This window comes from Crinia signifera, chromosome 1 (assembly GCF_055691185.1).
Source record: "Crinia signifera chromosome 1, ASM5569118v1, whole genome shotgun sequence".
Taxonomy (NCBI): Eukaryota; Metazoa; Chordata; class Amphibia; order Anura; family Myobatrachidae; genus Crinia; species Crinia signifera.
This window is the reverse complement of record NC_139217.1, coordinates 243,035,342-243,057,417: the sequence shown is the minus strand read 5'-3', so window position 1 is coordinate 243,057,417 and position 22,076 is coordinate 243,035,342. Positions and strand designations below refer to the sequence as shown.

The 22,076-nt window shown below is 42.2% G+C and overlaps 1 protein-coding gene across 8 annotated transcripts in view; it reads right to left on the bottom strand.

The window, feature by feature from the left end:
• PTBP3 (polypyrimidine tract binding protein 3) overlaps positions 1–22,076 on the bottom strand; it is a 188,963-nt gene that overhangs the window by 36,999 nt on the left and 129,888 nt on the right. For all 8 annotated transcript variants that reach the window (XM_083179475.1, XM_083179474.1, XM_083179477.1 and 5 more), the window contains 3 exons: positions 21,953–22,063; positions 17,421–17,595; positions 2,969–3,043 (listed from right to left, as the gene is read on the bottom strand). In XM_083179475.1, the coding sequence (XP_083035601.1) occupies positions 2,969–3,043; positions 17,421–17,595; positions 21,953–22,063 (361 nt within the window). The remainder of the gene's footprint in view (positions 1–2,968; positions 3,044–17,420; positions 17,596–21,952; positions 22,064–22,076) is intronic.

Sequence of the window (22,076 nt, the reverse complement as noted above, 5' to 3'; positions counted from 1 at the left end):
AGAAAAATGTATTAAAATTGCAAATCTGCAAAAAAAATGAAATTTTGAAATTTCACCTACACTTTGTTTTAATTCCTGTGAAACACCTAAAGGGTTAACAAACTTCCAAAATGCTGTTTTGAATACTGTGAGGGGTGCAGTTTTTGAAATGGCATCATTTATGGGGGTGTCTCACATACAAGTCCCTCAAAGTCACATCAGAACTGAACTGGTCCCTAAAAAAAATCAGTGTTTGAAATTTTCTTGAAAATTTGAGAATTTGCTATTCATATTTTAAGCCTCCTAGTGTCCAAAAAAATTAAAAGGAGGTTGAAATAATGATGGAAACATAAAGTAGACATATGGTCTATGTTAGTTATTAACTATTTTAAATGGTATGATTATTTGTCTCACAAGCAGAAAATTTAACATTTTGAAAATTGCTAAATTTTCCATTTTTTTACGACATTTTGGTATTTTTCACAAAAAAACACAGACTGTATTGACCCAAATTTACCACTAACTTGAAGTACAATGTGTCACGAGAAAACAATCTCAAAATCACTGGGATAAGTAAAAGCAAAAAAAAGTTATCCCCACTTAAGTGATACCTGTCAGATTTGAAAAAAAGGGCTCTGTCAGGAAGGCAAAAACAGGCTGCGGCGGGAAGGGGTTAAGTTGACAATCACTGAGGAAAGCAGGGGTTCCCCTCCTGATTCTCACTAGACAATGCAGCAGTGTAAGAAGTATTTGGAAACTTGCAGAATCAGCAAACAAAAGGAATAATGCAAATTTTCACAAATATGTTATTTACCATCTGTTGACATTTTTAAAAAGATAAATGAAATAACATTAACTTCTTTGTTACTAATAACACTCGAAGAAACAACTATTTTAAGAAAAGCATAAGTAAATACCTTCTGCATGTAGCCAGCCCATAGATATTGGACAGCTTTATTTTTACAATGCAATTTAGATTTTAGTTTATAATACTGCTTACAAAAGCATTATTTTGACACAGTTTTACTCATTTTTAATAATCTATCTCGAACCTATTTATGAATTTCAATTCAAGTAGTTAAATAGATTACAGGCTTCCTGCTGAAATATGAAGATTCACAAACTGTTCAGATGTGACCTGTTCCCAAATTAAATTTACAAGAAGTAGACTAAATTAAATGTTTTCATAATCTTTACAGAGAAGGGTTGTTTAGCTCGACTGAGGCAACAGTGTATCAGAATCAGCTTTATTGGCCAGGTATACTTGCGTATACTAGGAATATGATTTGGATTGCTGTGCAACAGCTGGTTAGGTGACAGTTCAACAGTGCAGTACAAATATACATAACACATACAGGTATACGCTAGATGTACCCTGGGGATTATAGACATGGAACATGTATTTGCTGGGGAGCACAGCGCCTAGGCAGCCATCAGCGGCCCCACTGGTCACCGCAGCAGCCAGACAAGCAACAATACAATCAAAGACAGTAACGTTATCACACCGGTAACACATACCCACCGAGCTGCACAGCGCCTAGGCAGTCATCAGCGGCGCCACAACAGTTGAGCATAGACAGTATGGTAATAGGCTGCTATGCAGTGTACGAGACAGGGGAGACACAGGGGTACTTATAGCTGAGTGGCACAGTTCCTAGGCAGCCATCAGTGGCGCCATCTTGATCATGCTGCTCACTGGCCTCAGCAGAAGGGATCAGCAGAGGAGGAGGAGGGGGGCAGCATGTCAGAGCCCTGGCTGGAGCTGGGGGGGGAGCCAGCATGCAGGGGTAGGGGGGGGGGGGGACACAGCCAGAAAAGTCCCGGGGCCCAGAAGTTGTTGAAGCCTGCAACAGGGCACGCCAGTTGCTTGTGCCTTCAGGGGATCCTGCTGTCCCCCTGCAGCACAAGGGGTGTCCTCCGGGCCGCCTGTCCCATGGGGGCCGTCCGCTTCCCTCCATCATCACCTCCGTCCACTGTCTCCTCTCCCCTGCATGGTGCTGGCTCTCCCCTTGTTCAGGGGGCCCGGGGATGGGAGCCCCACTGGAAGTGTCTGTGTCCCCGTTCGGTGTGTGCAGGGAGCTGAGCCTGGCAGCTGCAGCACTCTGGATACGGCGTCCGTAGATGGGCCTCCCCGCTGGTGATATGCTGCCGGGCACTCCACGAGAAACTGCTAGTATCCGGGCTATCGCTGCAGAGTTGGGCAGGAAATGGCTGCCGGGAGGTCAGTAAGGGCTGACTTAGCATGAGCTCAGCATGCCAGAGCCAGGAGGACCCGGTGCGGCCGGTGGCAGTTACCCCCCGCCTCTCCTCTGTGCCGAGCTGGATATCTCCCCTTCTCTGCATCTACAGGGGACAGGGATGGGATCTCCGGGGGTGAGAGGTCCCCATGCATGCGACCGTTCATGGCCCCACCGAATTCACTCTGTATTAGTACAGGGGTAGCCAACTCCAGTCCTCGAGAGCTACCAACAGTTAAACCAGGTTTCCTCACAGAATCACAAGTTAAGTAATTATCTCTACCTGTGGATCTTTTGTAATTTGGCAGTGAATAAAGAGTGCAGCTGTGCACCTGCTAGGTGGTCTGGAAAACATGAACTGTTGGTAGCTCTCGAGGACTGGAGTTGGCTATCCCTGGTATAGAGGATACATCTGTATTTTACCATATCTAGAAGGAATGACATTCACATGTCATCCTCGGCTTGTGACTTTACTAGTGAAACAGTTCAATTCTGCACAGTTCATGAAGCTTCATAATTCAGTGGTCTATTGCTTTACATTGGCACTTTCAAGTTTAAGTCATTAGGTGCAGTCCTTCCAGGTAGTGTTTGGACACTAGGGCCCTTATGGAATGCTGTGAGTTGCAGAAACTGGCGTGTTTCCAGATTGCCTTGTGTTTGGTAATCCTTGTTCTAATTTTCCCGAGAACACAGATTTTAATATTTTAACTTTTACTTCTGTTGAAGGAATATATGAGAACTGTTAAACCCACCTGCCTGAGGGAAGCCAATAGCTGGGCCAAATCCTGCAGCACCTGCATAAGGAGAGGAAATTATACCTGGAGCACCTGAAAGGGCAAAAAGAAAAACTGAGAAATCACGAATCACTAAGATTCCACTTTGATAAATCACATGAACTGAACATCTTAAAATAAATTCAGCATGAAGCTGCAAAGAGGTCATGTCACATATGGTATGACAATGTTACATACATACACCATTACTGCAGACATGCTAAACAACCTCTCCGCGCACACATTGGACTATTCTAGACAAGGGCCTGTTTTTGACAAAAATGTTTCTTCGTCACACAACACAATGTGGCTAAAATGAACCTGGATACTCCGCTGATTAGACTGATAAGTGACACATGTGCGACTGAGTCTCTGGATCTGTACACAAAGTCTGCTCCACATACAGCAGGCTTTCCCAACCACGGTCCTCAAGGCACACCAACAGTGCAGGTTTTAGTGATATCCAGGCTTCAGCACAGATGGTTTAATCAGAATCCCTCAGGTACTAATTAAGTTGCCTGTGCTCAAGCCTGGATATCTACAAAACCTGTACTGTTGGTGTGCCTTGAGGACCGTGGTTGGGAAAGCCTGACATACAGACTCCGTCACACACACAGATATACAAGTGTTGCATACCAAATCAGCAAAGCCCCTAGTGTGTAGTTGGAGCACACTTCTTATGCTAAATGAATATTGTATTTTATTAGTAGAACACATCTGCATACACACTGAGCAACTTGGCTTTCCCCCTGCCCGGCGCTGACAGAGGGCGGCTTTGCATAGCGGAGCGCTATGCAAAGCCGCCCTCAGAGCCGCTCATCTGCTGGTATTACCAGCAGATGAACAGCTTTCCCGGCGATGATGGGGAAGCACGCAGCAGTGCTCATCGCTGGGACATACACACTGGGCGGCTTTGAGCTGAAAGCCGCTCAAACATGCTGTTTTGAGCGGCTTTCAGCTCAAAGTGGCCCAGTGTGTATGGGCCTTTAGTATTTTGAAGGATTCATTGATGTTTTTTGGGTTAAGTATTGTATTATAAAATCAATTGACCTATAGTGGTAATTACTATAGCCACAGGTGCCATTTATCTCTTTCTTTGCAGCTCTTGGTGAGATAGTAGACCTCAACTAATTGCAGCCAGTTTTATAGTTTGTTATTTTTGTACAAAAAAAGGTCCTTTTAAAGTGCTTAAAGCATCACCTTTCTTATTACACATATATGGTCACCAGTAGGAAACACGTATACTACATGTGACTATTAATTACATTTTTTTTTACCCCCACTGAAGGATCTGACAATTTGCAAATCAGGGAATAAAACAAATCTAAACTTTACATTATTTAACATCAGCTAATTTTGCTCTACTGTCTTTTATCGCAGCACAGTGTAAAAGGCCATATTTGCTCAGATTAGCATTGGAGGAGGGAAGTAAATGAGCACTTATGTGATCAGGTTACAAAAAGCATTTTGAGGAGTTTGTGAGCTGCCAAATATTCTTAGAAACCAGGAACTTCTATGAAAGCAGAACGAATGAAATCTGCCATCATAACACATGGTCTCTACACAGCATAGTGCAAGAGCAATCTGGAAGCAGCCAGGAATGTTAGCCTGTTAAACAAGACCCCGTAGGCATATGATGGGGTAAGCAGCCCTGGGAGAGGATATGCATCATAATGAGCTGCTTTGCATAACGTTAGTATTCCATAAGGAAACTAAATTAATGCAAGTGTTTAAGATTTCCATATGAAAGTCGGTAGATGCTGGCATCCTCGCAGAATGATATGTGCACAATAGGATAATATAAACCTGCCAGAAATCTATCTAACAGTACACAAGAGTCCCACACAATTCATTAAAAATGCAAGGATGGATAAATAGACACTTTAGTATCTTCATAATTATGTAAAAATAAAAAAACACATGAATGACTCCATGGTCCGCTTTATTGTATGATGCCCAGGACATTTCTGTCATCCTGTTGATAACTGGCAAACATGTAATCATTTTCATGACAAAGAAATCACTGAACTAAATAACATGAAGGACAAAATCACAACAATTGATAATTTGCCATTCAGAAACAAGCACATTTAAAGAATAATGTTGGTTGATATATTTGGCACAACAATTAATAGACTTAGTAGAAGCAACACAAATTCAAAAACAACATTTCAACATTGAATACAATGTAACGAACAAAAAAAAAATCTATAACAAAAAAACCTCACAAGTACAGTGTATTGTAAAATTGGTTCATGTTTAAATGGGATACGATCACTAGGTTGACAAGCATTAGCTTACCTCCCAACATGACCCTATCCAGGAGGGACACATTGCTCTTTTCCTGCACTTCCCACTTAATTTATGATTACCATCACCTGTATTGAAACACCTTTCAGGTGATGGCACTCATAAATTAAGAGAAAAGTCGAGAAATCGAGCATTGTGTCCCTCCCGGAGAGGGTCATGTCGGGAGGTATGCATTAGGATGCCCACTGAAGGCCGACATGACTGAATGTCGACATTCATAAATGTTGACACAAGCATTAGGTCGACATGGGGTTCATTACTTTTTTGAGCCGACAGTTGCTATTTCATGATCTACCATCCAATAGGGCGTGGAGGGAGAAAATAGTGCACCGAACATGTTTTAGTGTCCATGTCGACTATCGGGACCAAAAAAAGTGAAAAACCTCACGTTGACATAATGATTATGTCGACCTAATGACCCTGTCGACCTGCATGTATGTCGACCTTTAGGGTGAGATGTACTAAGCCTTAAAAAGCGATACAATGGAGAGTGATAAACCACCAATCAATCAGCACCTACTTGACATTTTTTCAAACACAGGGGCAGATTTATTAAGCTTGGTGAAGTAATAAAGTGTCTGTTTTTTTATCACCGGCCAATCAGCTCTTAACTGTGAAGTTACAGGCTTGGTTTGAAAAATGACAGGTAGGAGCTGATTGGCCGGTGATAAAAAACAGACACTTCACCAAGCTTAAAAAATCTGGCCCTCAGTCATGTTGACCTAAGGCTTGTAGACCTAATGTCTTTCTATCCAATGATCTGTACCCGTTTAAATGAGCGCAATTAAAAATTAGTAGTGTTCGAGACCTACTAATCCAGGCAAACACTAACTTAATTTAAAAAGGAGCCTTAAAGCTCTCTTAATATATTGTGGATAAGTTGCTATATAGCTGTATTCTTATAGCATCTACTCCTTTGACTTGAATACAACCCCTCAGAAAATAGAACAATTATGGAGGCGTATATAAGAAGGAGATGTACTAAGCCTTAAGGATAGAGAAAGCAGAGAGATAAAGACCCGGCCAATCAACTCCTAGCTGTCATGTTACAGGCTGTGCTTGAAAAAGGAAAGATAGAAGCTGATTGGCTGGTACTTTATAGGTCTCTCTCTGGAGCTTTTCTACATCTGCCCCCAAGCGAGATTATATATATATATATATATAACAGCGTGGTGACGGCGGCACTCGAATAAATGACACAAACTGCCAGGGGTATCCCTGGCAGTTTGTGTCATTTATTCGAGTGCCGCCGTCACCACGCTGTTATACCTGCTTTATTGCTTTGATCTTTGGAGGGCACCGGCTATTTTGCATTTGGTTTCCGATACACCATTGGAGTGCAACACACATCCAAAACACGATAGATAGATAGATATATATATATATATATTAAAAAAACAATATTCCCTTATTTATGGAGGGTGTTAGCCAATCCTTAAATAAAGAGCAATGGTAAATTACTCAAATTAAAAATGTTAACAATGAATAACTAATTGAACAACTAATTGTTTTAACTTATATAGTGAAAATGAACATGGACTGCTAGGATTTTTATTAATAAATTTATGTACTGAGGACTAAAAGATATGTATAAAAAAAATTATAAATTTCTTACAATATAACAGAAACTTTTTAAAACAACATCTATCTAACTATATATATATATATATATATATATATATATATATATATATATATATATATATATATATATATATATATATATATATATATATATATATATATATATATATATATATATATATATATATATATATATAAGGTCAGTCCTCCAACTGGAGGTGTGGGGCACTCTCCAGAACAACTTTATGCAAATTGAAGTTGTCCAATCATAAAGACATCATGTGCAAAAGTACAAACAGGTTTTATTGGTCCAAAATCGTCAATCCAAAAATGCCCCAACGTTTCGGTCCAGAAGACCTTTGTCAAGGAGCCTACAACAATAGTGGTACAAATATATCAATATGGACGCTTCACTAAGCATAACAAGTGCGCATCAATACATGAGAAAAAAAAGAGAACTTACTATTAGTCTGGTGTAGTTATCGCATAGAGGAGGCTTAGAGACCTCTTCCTGGTGGGAGACAGCCTGATTAGGGACTTACCACAGCCGGTTTTTATACCTGACTGCCGTGTGTCAGCGTCCCCCACGTTTGGCGCCGTTTCCACGGCGTCAGCGTGGTTCCGTGCGGCATCCCCGACAAACCGGAAGTGCGGCTGTCGGAAGTACCGCCAGTGGAACGCAAGTTTGGCACGCACGGCATCTAACGTGATGACGTGCGAGCCGGGCAGTCAGGACGGGTACTGGAGCTGATGGGGGTCAAACTGAACGCTATTATTGTAGCGTGCATGCGGCATATAGTGTATAGAGGGTCGCTATGGAAACCGGCTATGGACCAAAAACTATGGTGATATCGCCATAGTTACGTGCATATTATCTAGCACAATAGGAAAATTTAAATGGGGAATGGAGTGCATATATCCATACATAAAAAATGGTGATGATTTCAACAATAGGTAACCATCGATGGTCTATGTGACAAAAATCTATTATTTTATGCATATTTTTATTTTTATGTTTTTTATGGTTTTTTAGTATTTTTATTAATGGGTTTACTTATGTATATTAATCTTTTGTAGAAACAATTTATTGGGGAAGAATATATTAGAGAAAGAATTAAATATATATATACACACATCACAAAAAAATATAAAAAATGGAAAAAAATGAAAAAAATGAAAAAAATGAATGTTATCAACACCATAAAGGATAATGGCTGGGATGGGGAAGGTAATATTGAAAAATATGAAAAAAATGGATAAATGTAAATTTAACCCTACTTACATGAGAGGGTAGCCCATACCTGCGTGCACCCGAGTGATCTAGTGCAGACATGTATGTGCGACTCAAGCATGCATCAGGATGAGTTTTAGCAGATAGTATATCTGTTCAAGCAGACAATATAGCTAAGCAAGCATAGAACAGTCAAATGATTAGTCCATCCACAACAGAGAGGACCTTAGTGGATGCCACCGTCCATTGTCTGAGAATGAAACTTATTTTAAAAATATGTTAAGCGGGTTATTTTCATTTAGTCCTCTGGGTGACAGCGTCCCCAGTTGGTAGATCCAGCGACTCTCAAGTTTTTTTAGAGTTAGAGTTCGGTCTCCACCTCTTGGGGGTGGGGGGACCCAGTCAATAAGACGGCATCTTAGGCTCGCAATTTGATGGCCTGCTGACAAGAAATGACGTGGAATGGGTAGATCCGCTTTACCCGTTTGGGTCGCTGATCTGATAGAGTTCCTATGATTGGCCATTCTTTCACGAAACTTGCGGGTTGTCATGCCCACATACGCCAAACCACACGGGCAATTTAACATGTAAATAACATTGTCCATCAAACAGTGAAGACGATGACGAATTTTGATGGGTTTGCCTGAGTGGGGGTGTGGGAATGTCGGGCCTGGAATCATACTATTGCAGGTTGTGCATCCAGCACACTTAAAGCAGCCTGGTCGGACCGTGTGTAGCCAAGTTGTGTTTTTATCGACTTCTGGTGTTGCTGTGGGTCTCATCAACAGTTGTTTTAGATTGGGGCCTTTTTTGTAGGCCATCATTGGGTGTACATATTGCTGTAGCTTAAGTGTAGGATCGGATGCTAGGATGTGCCAATTCTTTTTGAGGTCTTTCTGGATCTGGGTAGAGGTATGATCAAATTTGTTGACATATATCATCCTCTGGGGCTTCTTGGTTGCTGTAGGTGCGATCTCAGTACTCATTTTGTCTCTTGCCTTTTGTAGGCATCTGTTCAGTGTGACCAGGGAATATCCTCTATTGAGGAACCGTTCCGTCATCTCTTTAATTTGTATTTCTGATCTCTCAGTGTCGGTGTTGTTCCTGATTACTCTCATGTACTGTGAGATCGGGAGATGTTCTTTTAAGGCCGGAGGGTGTTGGCTTGTTGTAAGTAAGAGGGTGTTTCGATCGGTGTTTTTCCTATAGAGGCTTGTATGAAGAATGTTGTTCTCAATGGTCACACAGATATCCAGGAAATTGATCGTCTGGTGAGATATCGAGTGGGTCAACCGGATCGGGCAATCTAAGTTGTTCAAGGTGCATAACATTTCGTTAAGTACCTCCAGGGTACCAGACCAGAGGATGAAAATATCATCTATAAATCGTTTATAGAAAATAATGTTCTCATGGTGTTTGGACAGTATGTGGGTAGTTTCATATTCATACATGTACAGTCCGGCATAGGCTGGGGCCAAATTGGACCCCATGGCTGTGCCGGATGTCTGCACATAGTACTGATGGTTGTACATGAAGTGGTTGCAACATAGTATCAAACGGGCCATCTCCACCAAGAATGTGGTTGGTGGTTCTTTTATTGATCGCGTCTCAAGTGCTTTATATAATGATGACAATCCTTCCTCATGGGGTATCACTGTATACAATGAACTGACGTCCATGGTTACAAGCAGTGTCTTGTCTGTTACTTTCATTGCGTGCAGTTTGTCAATGAAGTCTGCTGTATCGCGGATGTAGGTCGTACTTGAGGTGATCAATGGTTGGATGTGGTGATCCACAAACATAGCCAAGGGTTGGAGTAGGGAAAGTCTAGCCGAGATTATAGGGCGGCCTGGGGGGTTAATTGTGGACTTGTGGATTTTTGGAAGCGTGTACAATATTGGGCAAACCGGGTACTGAACGGTCAGAAATTCTAGTGCATCCTTACTGAGCCATTTGGAGTTGAAACCTTGTAGCAGGAGAGCATCAACCATTTTTTTGAAGGCTGGTATTGGGTTGTTTGGTACCAACTCATATGTATGGACGTCTGCTAATTGCCTCATTACTTCACCGTGATATTGTGCCCAATCTTGAATAACCACTGCCCCTCCCTTGTCCGCCGGACGTATAACCAAGTCTGAATTTTGTTTGAGTTGTTGCAGTGCGAGCCTTTCTTCATGGGGTAAATTGTCATATCGTGGAGAGGTCATGGACTGTTGTAGATCCAGCTCCATTAGCCTACTGAAGGTTTTAATGCTGGCATTTGAAGATGGGGGATCATACAGTGATGGTGGTTTGAATTTTAATCTTTGAGTGTTCATTGGATTGCCTTGGAATTGTTCCTGTAGGCGGATTTTCCGACTGAATTTATACAAATCAACACTTGCTTCAAAAGGATCGTGTTTATCTGTGGGGACGAATGTTAGCCCCTTGGACAGTAATGACATAGTGGCTGTGGACAATTCAGTGGAAGAAAGGTTAAAAACTAAATCTGTGCTTGCTTGCGTACCCTTTTTCCCAGGTTTTCCACGGCGGGGATGTGGTCTGTGCCTCGCCCTCTTCTGGGTTTGGGTGGTCTGTTGGGGCCACCGGTTCCTTCCCCTAAAAAATCGGAATGTTGGCTAGAGTATTCTGTATCAGATGCAGACGTGGATGATCCGGTCGTAAATTGGTTCGGGTTCTTGAATTGGCGGCGGTTCCTGTATGGTCGTTGTGTGCGTCTGGTCCCAGATTCACCGGCCAGCCACCTATAGACCGTGTGATTCTGGTAGTCAGCGGATACTATGGTCAATTTGTTTCGTTTAAACGAGACTAGATCTCTTTTATATGAGTCTACCTGTATCCGTAGTTTATCAAGTAAATTGCATGACTTATCGCTCTTAATTGCCGCCAGGTGTATTGTGCCGAATTCATCAATCTCTTTTTTGACTTTCTTTAATTCAATCCCTACTTCTTCTACCACTAATAACATTAAATCTAGGGAACATTTGTTTAAAACCCCGCACCAGCGGCTGCAAAATGCGGGGTTATGTCTCCCAATGGTGGGAATATTAGCCATTCTGAATCCCCTCGGAATCATTTTCTTCCGGTGGTATTCAGATAAGAAGTGGCCATGTAGTGAGAGGTCTGTTTCTCTTTTCTTTAGTTTAAACAATAGTTGGTAGAGGTCAGTGGGTGACTCCGTGGGTAGGATATCAAAGTCAGATTGATCAAAGAGGACTTTTTCAGCGTCATCATCCGTTAAAGAAATAATTCCATGTTCAGCCTGCCCTAGGAGATCCTCATTCAAGAACCCCAATCCGCCGGCTGCCATATCCGATTTTATTAGGAATCCACGCGATGGTACAAGGGTTTTTAGAGATGTTATAGGTGCTGATATTTCTGGAAGTGAAAATTCAAAGTGGGTGTAATAAATTCTTAATTGTTGTCACATCAGACCAACTTATGGTCCAAGTCCAAGACTCAAGCTAGAACTCCTTTTTAGAAGGAGGTAGGTGTGGGTGTCCGGTCTAAGAGTTCAGTGATGTACTGATGCTCAAATATATTCGAAGGAGAGACCGCACTCTCACTTATAATCCAAGGTTCAACAATGGGGTGCCCAACAAAGGGTTGTGATGCCCACAATACAAGGTCAGTCCTCCAACTGGAGGTGTGGGGCACTCTCCAGAACAACTTTATGCAAATTGTTCTGGAGAGTGCCCCACACCTCCAGTTGGAGGACTGACCTTGTATTGTGGGCATCACAACCCTTTGTTGGGCACCCCATTGTTGAACCTTGGATTATAAGTGAGAGTGCGGTCTCTCCTTCGAATATATTTGAGCATCAGTACATCACTGAACTCTTAGACCGGACACCCACACCTACCTCTACCAACTATTGTTTAAACTAAAGAAAAGAGAAACAGACCTCTCACTACATGGCCACTTCTTATCTGAATACCACCGGAAGAAAATGATTCCGAGGGGATTCAGAATGGCTAATATTCCCACCATTGGGAGACATAACCCCGCATTTTGCAGCCGCTGGTGCGGGGTTTTAAACAAATGTTCCCTAGATTTAATGTTATTAGTGGTAGAAGAAGTAGGGATTGAATTAAAGAAAGTCAAAAAAGAGATTGATGAATTCGGCACAATACACCTGGCGGCAATTAAGAGCGATAAGTCATGCAATTTACTTGATAAACTACGGATACAGGTAGACTCATATAAAAGAGATCTAGTCTCGTTTAAACGAAACAAATTGACCATAGTATCCGCTGACTACCAGAATCACACGGTCTATAGGTGGCTGGCCGGTGAATCTGGGACCAGACGCACACAACGACCATACAGGAACCGCCGCCAATTCAAGAACCCGAACCAATTTACGACCGGATCATCCACGTCTGCATCTGATACAGAATACTCTAGCCAACATTCCGATTTTTTAGGGGAAGGAACCGGTGGCCCCAACAGACCACCCAAACCCAGAAGAGGGCGAGGCACAGACCACATCCCCGCCGTGGAAAACCTGGGAAAAAGGGTACGCAAGCAAGCACAGATTTAGTTTTTAACCTTTCTTCCACTGAATTGTCCACAGCCACTATGTCATTACAGTCCAAGGGGCTAACATTCGTCCCCACAGATAAACACGATCCTTTTGAAGCAAGTGTTGATTTGTATAAATTCAGTCGGAAAATCCGCCTACAGGAACAATTCCAAGGCAATCCAATGAACACTCAAAGATTAAAATTCAAACCACCATCACTGTATGATCCCCCATCTTCAAATGCCAGCATTAAAACCTTCAGTAGGCTAATGGAGCTGGATCTACAACAGTCCATGACCTCTCCACGATATGACAATTTACCCCATGAAGAAAGGCTCGCACTGCAACAACTCAAACAAAATTCAGACTTGGTTATACGTCCGGCGGACAAGGGAGGGGCAGTGGTTATTCAAGATTGGGCACAATATCACGGTGAAGTAATGAGGCAATTAGCAGACGTCCATACATATGAGTTGGTACCAAACAACCCAATACCAGCCTTCAAAAAAATGGTTGATGCTCTCCTGCTACAAGGTTTCAACTCCAAATGGCTCAGTAAGGATGCACTAGAATTTCTGACCGTTCAGTACCCGGTTTGCCCAATATTGTACACGCTTCCAAAAATCCACAAGTCCACAATTAACCCCCCAGGCCGCCCTATAATCTCGGCTAGACTTTCCCTACTCCAACCCTTGGCTATGTTTGTGGATCACCACATCCAACCATTGATCACCTCAAGTACGACCTACATCCGCGATACAGCAGACTTCATTGACAAACTGCACGCAATGAAAGTAACAGACAAGACACTGCTTGTAACCATGGACGTCAGTTCATTGTATACAGTGATACCCCATGAGGAAGGATTGTCATCATTATATAAAGCACTTGAGACGCGATCAATAAAAGAACCACCAACCACATTCTTGGTGGAGATGGCCCGTTTGATACTATGTTGCAACCACTTCATGTACAACCATCAGTACTATGTGCAGACATCCGGCACAGCCATGGGGTCCAATTTGGCCCCAGCCTATGCCGGACTGTACATGTATGAATATGAAACTACCCACATACTGTCCAAACACCATGAGAACATTATTTTCTATAAACGATTTATAGATGATATTTTCATCCTCTGGTCTGGTACCCTGGAGGTACTTAACGAAATGTTATGCACCTTGAACAACTTAGATTGCCCGATCCGGTTGACCCACTCGATATCTCACCAGACGATCAATTTCCTGGATATCTGTGTGACCATTGAGAACAACATTCTTCATACAAGCCTCTATAGGAAAAACACCGATCGAAACACCCTCTTACTTACAACAAGCCAACACCCTCCGGCCTTAAAAGAACATCTCCCGATCTCACAGTACATGAGAGTAATCAGGAACAACACCGACACTGAGAGATCAGAAATACAAATTAAAGAGATGACGGAACGGTTCCTCAATAGAGGATATTCCCTGGTCACACTGAACAGATGCCTACAAAAGGCAAGAGACAAAATGAGTACTGAGATCGCACCTACAGCAACCAAGAAGCCCCAGAGGATGATATATGTCAACAAATTTGATCATACCTCTACCCAGATCCAGAAAGACCTCAAAAAGAATTGGCACATCCTAGCATCCGATCCTACACTTAAGCTACAGCAATATGTACACCCAATGATGGCCTACAAAAAAGGCCCCAATCTAAAACAACTGTTGATGAGACCCACAGCAACACCAGAAGTCGATAAAAACACAACTTGGCTACACACGGTCCGACCAGGCTGCTTTAAGTGTGCTGGATGCACAACCTGCAATAGTATGATTCCAGGCCCGACATTCCCACACCCCCACTCAGGCAAACCCATCAAAATTCGTCATCGTCTTCACTGTTTGATGGACAATGTTATTTACATGTTAAATTGCCCGTGTGGTTTGGCGTATGTGGGCATGACAACCCGCAAGTTTCGTGAAAGAATGGCCAATCATAGGAACTCTATCAGATCAGCGACCCAAACGGGTAAAGCGGATCTACCCATTCCACGTCATTTCTTGTCAGCAGGCCATCAAATTGCGAGCCTAAGATGCCGTCTTATTGACTGGGTCCCCCCACCCCCAAGAGGTGGAGACCGAACTCTAACTCTAAAAAAACTTGAGAGTCGCTGGATCTACCAACTGGGGACGCTGTCACCCAGAGGACTAAATGAAAATAACCCGCTTAACATATTTTTAAAATAAGTTTCATTCTCAGACAATGGACGGTGGCATCCACTAAGGTCCTCTCTGTTGTGGATGGACTAATCATTTGACTGTTCTATGCTTGCTTAGCTATATTGTCTGCTTGAACAGATATACTATCTGCTAAAACTCATCCTGATGCATGCTTGAGTCGCACATACATGTCTGCACTAGATCACTCGGGTGCACGCAGGTATGGGCTACCCTCTCATGTAAGTAGGGTTAAATTTACATTTATCCATTTTTTTCATATTTTTCAATATTACCTTCCCCATCCCAGCCATTATCCTTTATGGTGTTGATAACATTCATTTTTTTCATTTTTTTCATTTTTTTCCATTTTTTATATTTTTTTGTGATGTGTGTATATATATATTTAATTCTTTCTCTAATATATTCTTCCCCAATAAATTGTTTCTACAAAAGATTAATATACATAAGTAAACCCATTAATAAAAATACTAAAAAACCATAAAAAACATAAAAATAAAAATATGCATAAAATAATAGATTTTTGTCACATAGACCATCGATGGTTACCTATTGTTGAAATCATCACCATTTTTTATGTATGGATATATGCACTCCATTCCCCATTTAAATTTTCTTATTGTGCTAGATAATATGCAGGTAACTATGGCGATATCACCATAGTTTTTGGTCCATAGCCGGTTTCCATAGCGACCCTCTATACACTATATGCCGCATGCACGCTACAATAATAGCGTTCAGTTTGACCCCCATCAGCTCCAGTACCCGTCCTGACTGCCCGGCTCGCACGTCATCACGTTAGATGCCGTGCGTGCCAAACTTGCGTTCCACTGGCGGTACTTCCGACAGCCGCACTTCCGGTTTGTCGGGGATGCCGCACGGAACCACGCTGACGCCGTGGAAACGGCGCCAAACGTGGGGGACGCTGACACACGGCAGTCAGGTATAAAAACCGGCTGTGGTAAGTCCCTAATCAGGCTGTCTCCCACCAGGAAGAGGTCTCTAAGCCTCCTCTATGCGATAACTACACCAGACTAATAGTAAGTTCTCTTTTTTTTCTCATGTATTGATGCGCACTTGTTATGCTTAGTGAAGCGTCCATATTGATATATTTGTACCACTATTGTTGTAGGCTCCTTGACAAAGGTCTTCTGGACCGAAACGTTGGGGCATTTTTGGATTGACGATTTTGGACCAATAAAACCTGTTTGTACTTTTGCACATGATGTCTTTATGATTGGACAACTTCAATTTGCATAAAGTTGTTCTGGAGAGTGCCCCACACCTCCAGTTGGAGGACTGACCTTGTATTGTGGGCATCACAACCCTTTGTTGGGCACCCCATTGTTGAACCTTGGATTATAAGTGAGAGTGCGGTCTCTCCTTCGAATATATATATATATATATATATATATATATATATATATATATATATATATATATATATATATATATATATATATCATGTGCAGATCTACTAAATCCTAACCTGCTATCATGGTGGGACTCCAGAGGGGTAAGCATTAAAAAGAAAAAAAAGGTACTTATGTTAGTTGTGCGCCCACTATAGTAAGTACGCTCATACCCCCACTATCCATGTCGGCACGGAGTTGATTTTATATAGTGTGGCGAGCACAGTGAGCCACCGAGCCCGAAGCGTGGCGAGCCCCGTGAGGAGACGTGTAAAACTAAGCAAATAACTTGGTGGACGCCCAACTAACATATAAGCACCATTGACTTTATATAGTGTGGCGAGCACAGCGAGCCACCAAGAGCGAAGCGTAGCGAGGGGCCACGTAAAACTAAGCAAATAGCTTAGTGGGTGCCCAACTAACATATAAGTACCAGGAAAAAATGGGTGCTGCATGTGCGGTGTGGGCCCCCAGGTACTCAGGGGCCTGTGTGCACCGCATACACTGCACCTATTATATATACACCACTGCCTGCTGATTATTTCTGTTATGGGCTCATTTATTTGGGATATTGCTTTTTGTTTGTGACAACTTTGTCCTGATGAAGCACTTGGCAGGGACCGACAGACAACACAAAGGGAAGCTCCCCCAAATAATCTCATATATTCATGCATTCATGATTATTACCGGTGCGGTAAGTGGCAGGAACCACCGTACAAGGTTGGTACATCACACCCACCAAGAGATGTATAAATATGGTAATTTGACTGTACAATAAGAAAAAGATTCTAGCAGTGTAAGTCTATGGGGTAAATTTACGAAGTTGGGAGTTCTATTGAAAATGGTATGTTGCCCATAGCAACCAATCTAAAAGGTGCTAAATAAGAAGTAGAATGTGATAGGTTGCTATGGACAACAACCCATCTTCTACAGAGCTCCAATCTTAGTCAATTTACCCTCATTTTTATATTAACTTATAGATTCAGAGCTTGAAGTCAAAGTCTCAATTTTAGTACAAATAAAAAGTTGAAATATATACATTTTCCACAGTTTTTCCTGGAGTTTTCTGATCCAGACTGGAGTACTTGCCTGGATCAAATAGTGGAGACTTACTTGGTGTGAAAAAGTTTGCAATCCTTACCAAAAGCTGCTGCCATTGTAGCATCGAGGGACGGTTGTCCATCTCCAGTAGGCAGGTCAAGGCGTGTGAAATCTCGACTCTTGTCATTGTTATACTTGACATTAAGGCTTGTCAACTTAGAGAATTCAATGCGTAGAGTGCAGCATGCATTGTAAATATTTTGCCCATCTAGAGCCTTAAAAAAAAAAGAATTAATCATTGTACGAATTATAGTAAATAATAATAGTAATAATAAACAATTATTATACTGTGCATTACAAGTATACGAAGTTACAAAGGGACAGATGTATCAAGCTTCAAAAAGTGATAAAGTGAAGATTGAAAAACAGTCAGCCATTCAGCTCCTAAGTGCAATGTTACAGGCTGGGTTTGAAAAATGACAGATAGGAGCTGGTTGTTTATCACTCTCCAATCTGTCATTTTTCAACCAGCTCCTATCTGTCATTTTTCAAACCCAGCCTGTAACATTGCACTTAGGAGCTGATTGACTGTTTTTTTATCACTCTCCACTATCACTTTTTATAGCTTGATACATCTGGCCCAAAGACTGCTATCAAAGGCTTTATTATTTTCCCTTGGTCTTGCTAAACACTGAATGGAAAGCTTTCTATTATCTTTTCACCATAGTCTAGTCTAATCTAGAGCACAGTTTGTGCTTTGGAAGACTACCCATACATCTGGTAAAACAGTTCTTTTATTTAGTGTACACAAGCCAAGGCTGTCAGAAGACATCGGAGAGCCTTTCTATCTTATGATGCATCTACAAATTGTGTTTTAGCAAGATGCAGTTGAACAGGAGCGGTTTAGAAGGATGCTTACTCAAGAGAATCAGAATCAGCTTTATTGGCCAGGTATACTTGCGTATACTAGGAATTTGCTGTGCAGCAGCCAGGTGGGTAACAAGTAAATAGCATACAGTATAGACTATAAACGGTACTTGTGTATTATTTGGGCGCCCAATGTTGAAATTGTATGCCAGGACCTTAAGCATGCAATTTGACCCGTTTTTCCTTGAAATTCCCTTGAAGAGAAAATTGCGGCGCATTGTATGCTATTGTATGGTATACAATGCGACGCGATGCGATTTTGGCTAAATGCCCCCCATTTTTATATGTACAGGCACCCAGATGCCTGTTTCATATGTGAAATTGCCCCCCAGACCCCATTTTTAATTTTATACCCACCCTGATGACTAAATGCCCCCCATTGTTAATGCCACCCCACTATCAACGCCAACCCGAAGCGTGGCGAGGGCAGCGAGCCCGCAAGGGGCGGCGGTACGCGTCCTCTGACCTTTTCATACCCCCACTATCCACGTCGGCGTGGAGTTGATGTTATATAGTGTGGCGAGCGCAGCGCGCCCCGCGAGGGGACGCGTATTACTTCGCATGTAATTCGCGTCCGCTCACCATGCTTCGGGCTCGGTGGATCGCTGCGCTTGCCACACTATAATAAAATGAACTCCACGCCGACGTGGATAGTGGGAGTATGAAAAGGTCGGAGGACGCGTACCGCCGCCGCTCGCCACGCTTTGGGTTGGTGTTGATAGTGGGGTGGCATTAACAATTGGGGGCATTTAGCCATCAGGGTGGGTATACAATTAAAAATGGGGTCTGGGGGGCCATTTCACATATAAAACAGGCATCTGGGTGCCTGTACATATAAAAATCGCGTCAAATCGCATGATTGTATGCGATGCAACGCGATTTTAAGGTGAGATGAAAAAAATCCTCCCCCTTCCTCCTCACTGCTCGTTGTAGAGAGCAGGATGCTCTACTTCCAGATGGATAAAAGCAGCGCAGGGACTGTTTATTATGTACCTGCGCTGTCCCTGTGTGGGGGTGGGGGTTTGGGGCGCCAATTTATTTTTTTGCCAAGGGGAGCTTCATCTCTAATGATGCTGCTGGGCTGTGACCAGAAAATTATGAGTGTTTTCCCATTTAGAGACACAATTAGGAATTATGCATTGCTAATCCACAGAATGCCATTGCTCAGTATCGCATCTGTGAGACAATGTTAAAGATACAATAATGAAATTAGTTTACATATAATATGGCTAATTCAAATAGGATTGCATAAACTATCCCACCCACATTATGCCCATTGTGTTCTGTGCATGCGCAGACCATGTCCTGTCCTGCGAACGCCTCTGCCTGAGTGACAGGCAGATGCGCTCGTGGGGAAGGCCAGGGGAGGGTGTGGATGGCATTTTCACAGGAGTGGCCTGGCCAATCTATCAGTTGCTCTGTATAATTTTATAGAATACAAAGTATATAAAGGTAACTTCACTACTGATTGGTTGCCATGAGCAGCTTCACTCGTATCACTGCTTTATACATTTACCCATCAGTCCCCTACTACAACAGGAGGAGCATCATCAGGCAACCCAGCCTCCTGCCATTCTCCTAATACTCAATACAACCCTCCAGTTCCTGATCAGAGTTTACAAAGCTGCAGCGATCAGACACGAACAAGGTGTTCGTAGCAAAAAAAAAGGGAGAAGGACAACAGTAGTGCCCAACTATTAAATGTCTTTATAGCCATTACCTGGGCAGAGACATACCAAAACATTTATGAAATACTCTGCAGTATACGAGAACTAGAGTATGTTATTAAAGGGCTCTTGGTTGATAAAGCCCAATTTGAAACAGGAATACTAAAACATTTTAAATATGGGAGCATAGGAGCCCATAGTCAAGCAGAATCAGGCCCATAGTTTCAAGGCTTCAGTACCTGTCCACAGTTCAACATTCCACATTCTTTAGCCATTAGTCCCTGGCTGGTATTTACAGTAGTACTCCTGGACTTCATCCGAAGTACAGTTCTATAGACTGTAATCCTGATCCTAGTACCATAGACCTTAATCATTCTAAGTCTTGCATAGCTTTGTGTTCTACCAGTCTCAGAGCATTTCCAGGACCTGCCAGTCCTAACTTGCTTCTACATCTAGCGTCACTGTACCTATTCAGCTGACTTGTATTGTGTTTTTTAGCCTGCACTAAAAGCGATTCAACATCATTTCCTTTGTGCTTCCACAGAATTACCAGCGTTCCAGTCTATGCACAGGGATGTTATAAAAGCTACCTAGCTTCCAGAACCTAGCTCCTGTGCCAGTCTCAAGGACGGGAACTCAAACTCACCCAGACCTGACAGAGTTCCCTGAAATAATATATTTCACCTTGACCAAGCATTAGAATAGCTACATGACTACAACACACCCATTAAAACTTGCATGCATAAGGAAAATAGCCACCCAATCAGTATCAAGACTGAGATGCAGCAAAGGACTCCTAATAACAAGGAGATGTGTAAAGAGCTGTATATTTGCGAATGAGCATTTGCGCTTTGCATATTAACGCTAGACATGGCCGCAAAATGTGTATCCATGTGAAAAGAAACAGAAAACATGGGCTTCAGGACCCATTTCTGAAACCAGAAAAAACATTACAATCTTGGATCTTAACATGGAACCATAAGCTGGACTCCAGAGACCATGCTACAGATATCAGGTGGAAAGTTTAATTACAGCAGAGCTACAGACTGCAGTTGGAAACAATATAACAGAATATATGACTATCTTGACTCCTTTACTGGAGTGCGTTTTAAACTAGATGCAGAGCAATCTTATTCAAAAACTATGGGCAGCACATACTTTATGTATAATGGGATGTGCGCTGGACCACGCATCACACCTGTACATCGCACCATGTATGGGCACCTTTAGACTACTGTTAAAGAAGATATATTGGAAAGACTCAAAACAGTATATATACTGCATACTACCAGGGGTTAAAGTGAGGGGGAACAGGGTGGAATGGAGTTCCACCACCTCTAATGGTGAGGCGGAACATTTTAACCTCCACATTGGCCCTGCACAGTCATACTCATAGAAAAGCATTCTAGTTTGCAGGGGGATGCCATAAACCTTACCATTGACCCTGTCTCAGGGTTAAAAAGGAAGAAGAAACCAAAGTGGCAGTGAAGTGTGTAACATAATAAACTGATCAGCACTTTCTGGAGAATGAGTAGATGGAAGACATAAGCTACATTGTTATGAAGTCAAGTTTTGGCCCAGAAACACAAAAAACGTGGGTTACAAGCAGGTACATTATAACCAATAGCCAGAATCATTAAGTTACGATGAACAACAAGAATTATTTGGTGAATACCATAATGAATTATAAACGTGTGCAACCAAATCTCTAACCAGAAAAAAGATAAGCAATTCTGAAAAGCTCTTTATAGAAAGGTAGATAGAATGTCTGTCCATCGTCTACACAAGCATTGCAACCTCTCGCTACACTACAAAGTAGGTCAGTCATTGTAGAGCTGGAACCCAGAGCATTTCAGACACATTCATTACTGAGGTCTTTGTTTACCAGCCACATTATTACACAAAGCAGCATTGTAGCTCTGATAATACAGCGCATAAGACTGCCAAAATGCAGGAATAACAGTAAAACACACAGAAAGAACACAGTTATTTTTCCCTATCCCTTATAATAAGCGTGTGCGTCACGTGCTTTCCTTACCACTTTGGCATGATGTGCGTTCATTGTATCAGCATACTGAAGCAGAGCCTGGAACTGGTTGTTCTTTGTGAATGTAATGATCTTCAATACTGTTCCAAACTTGGAGAAAATCTGTGACGCGGAG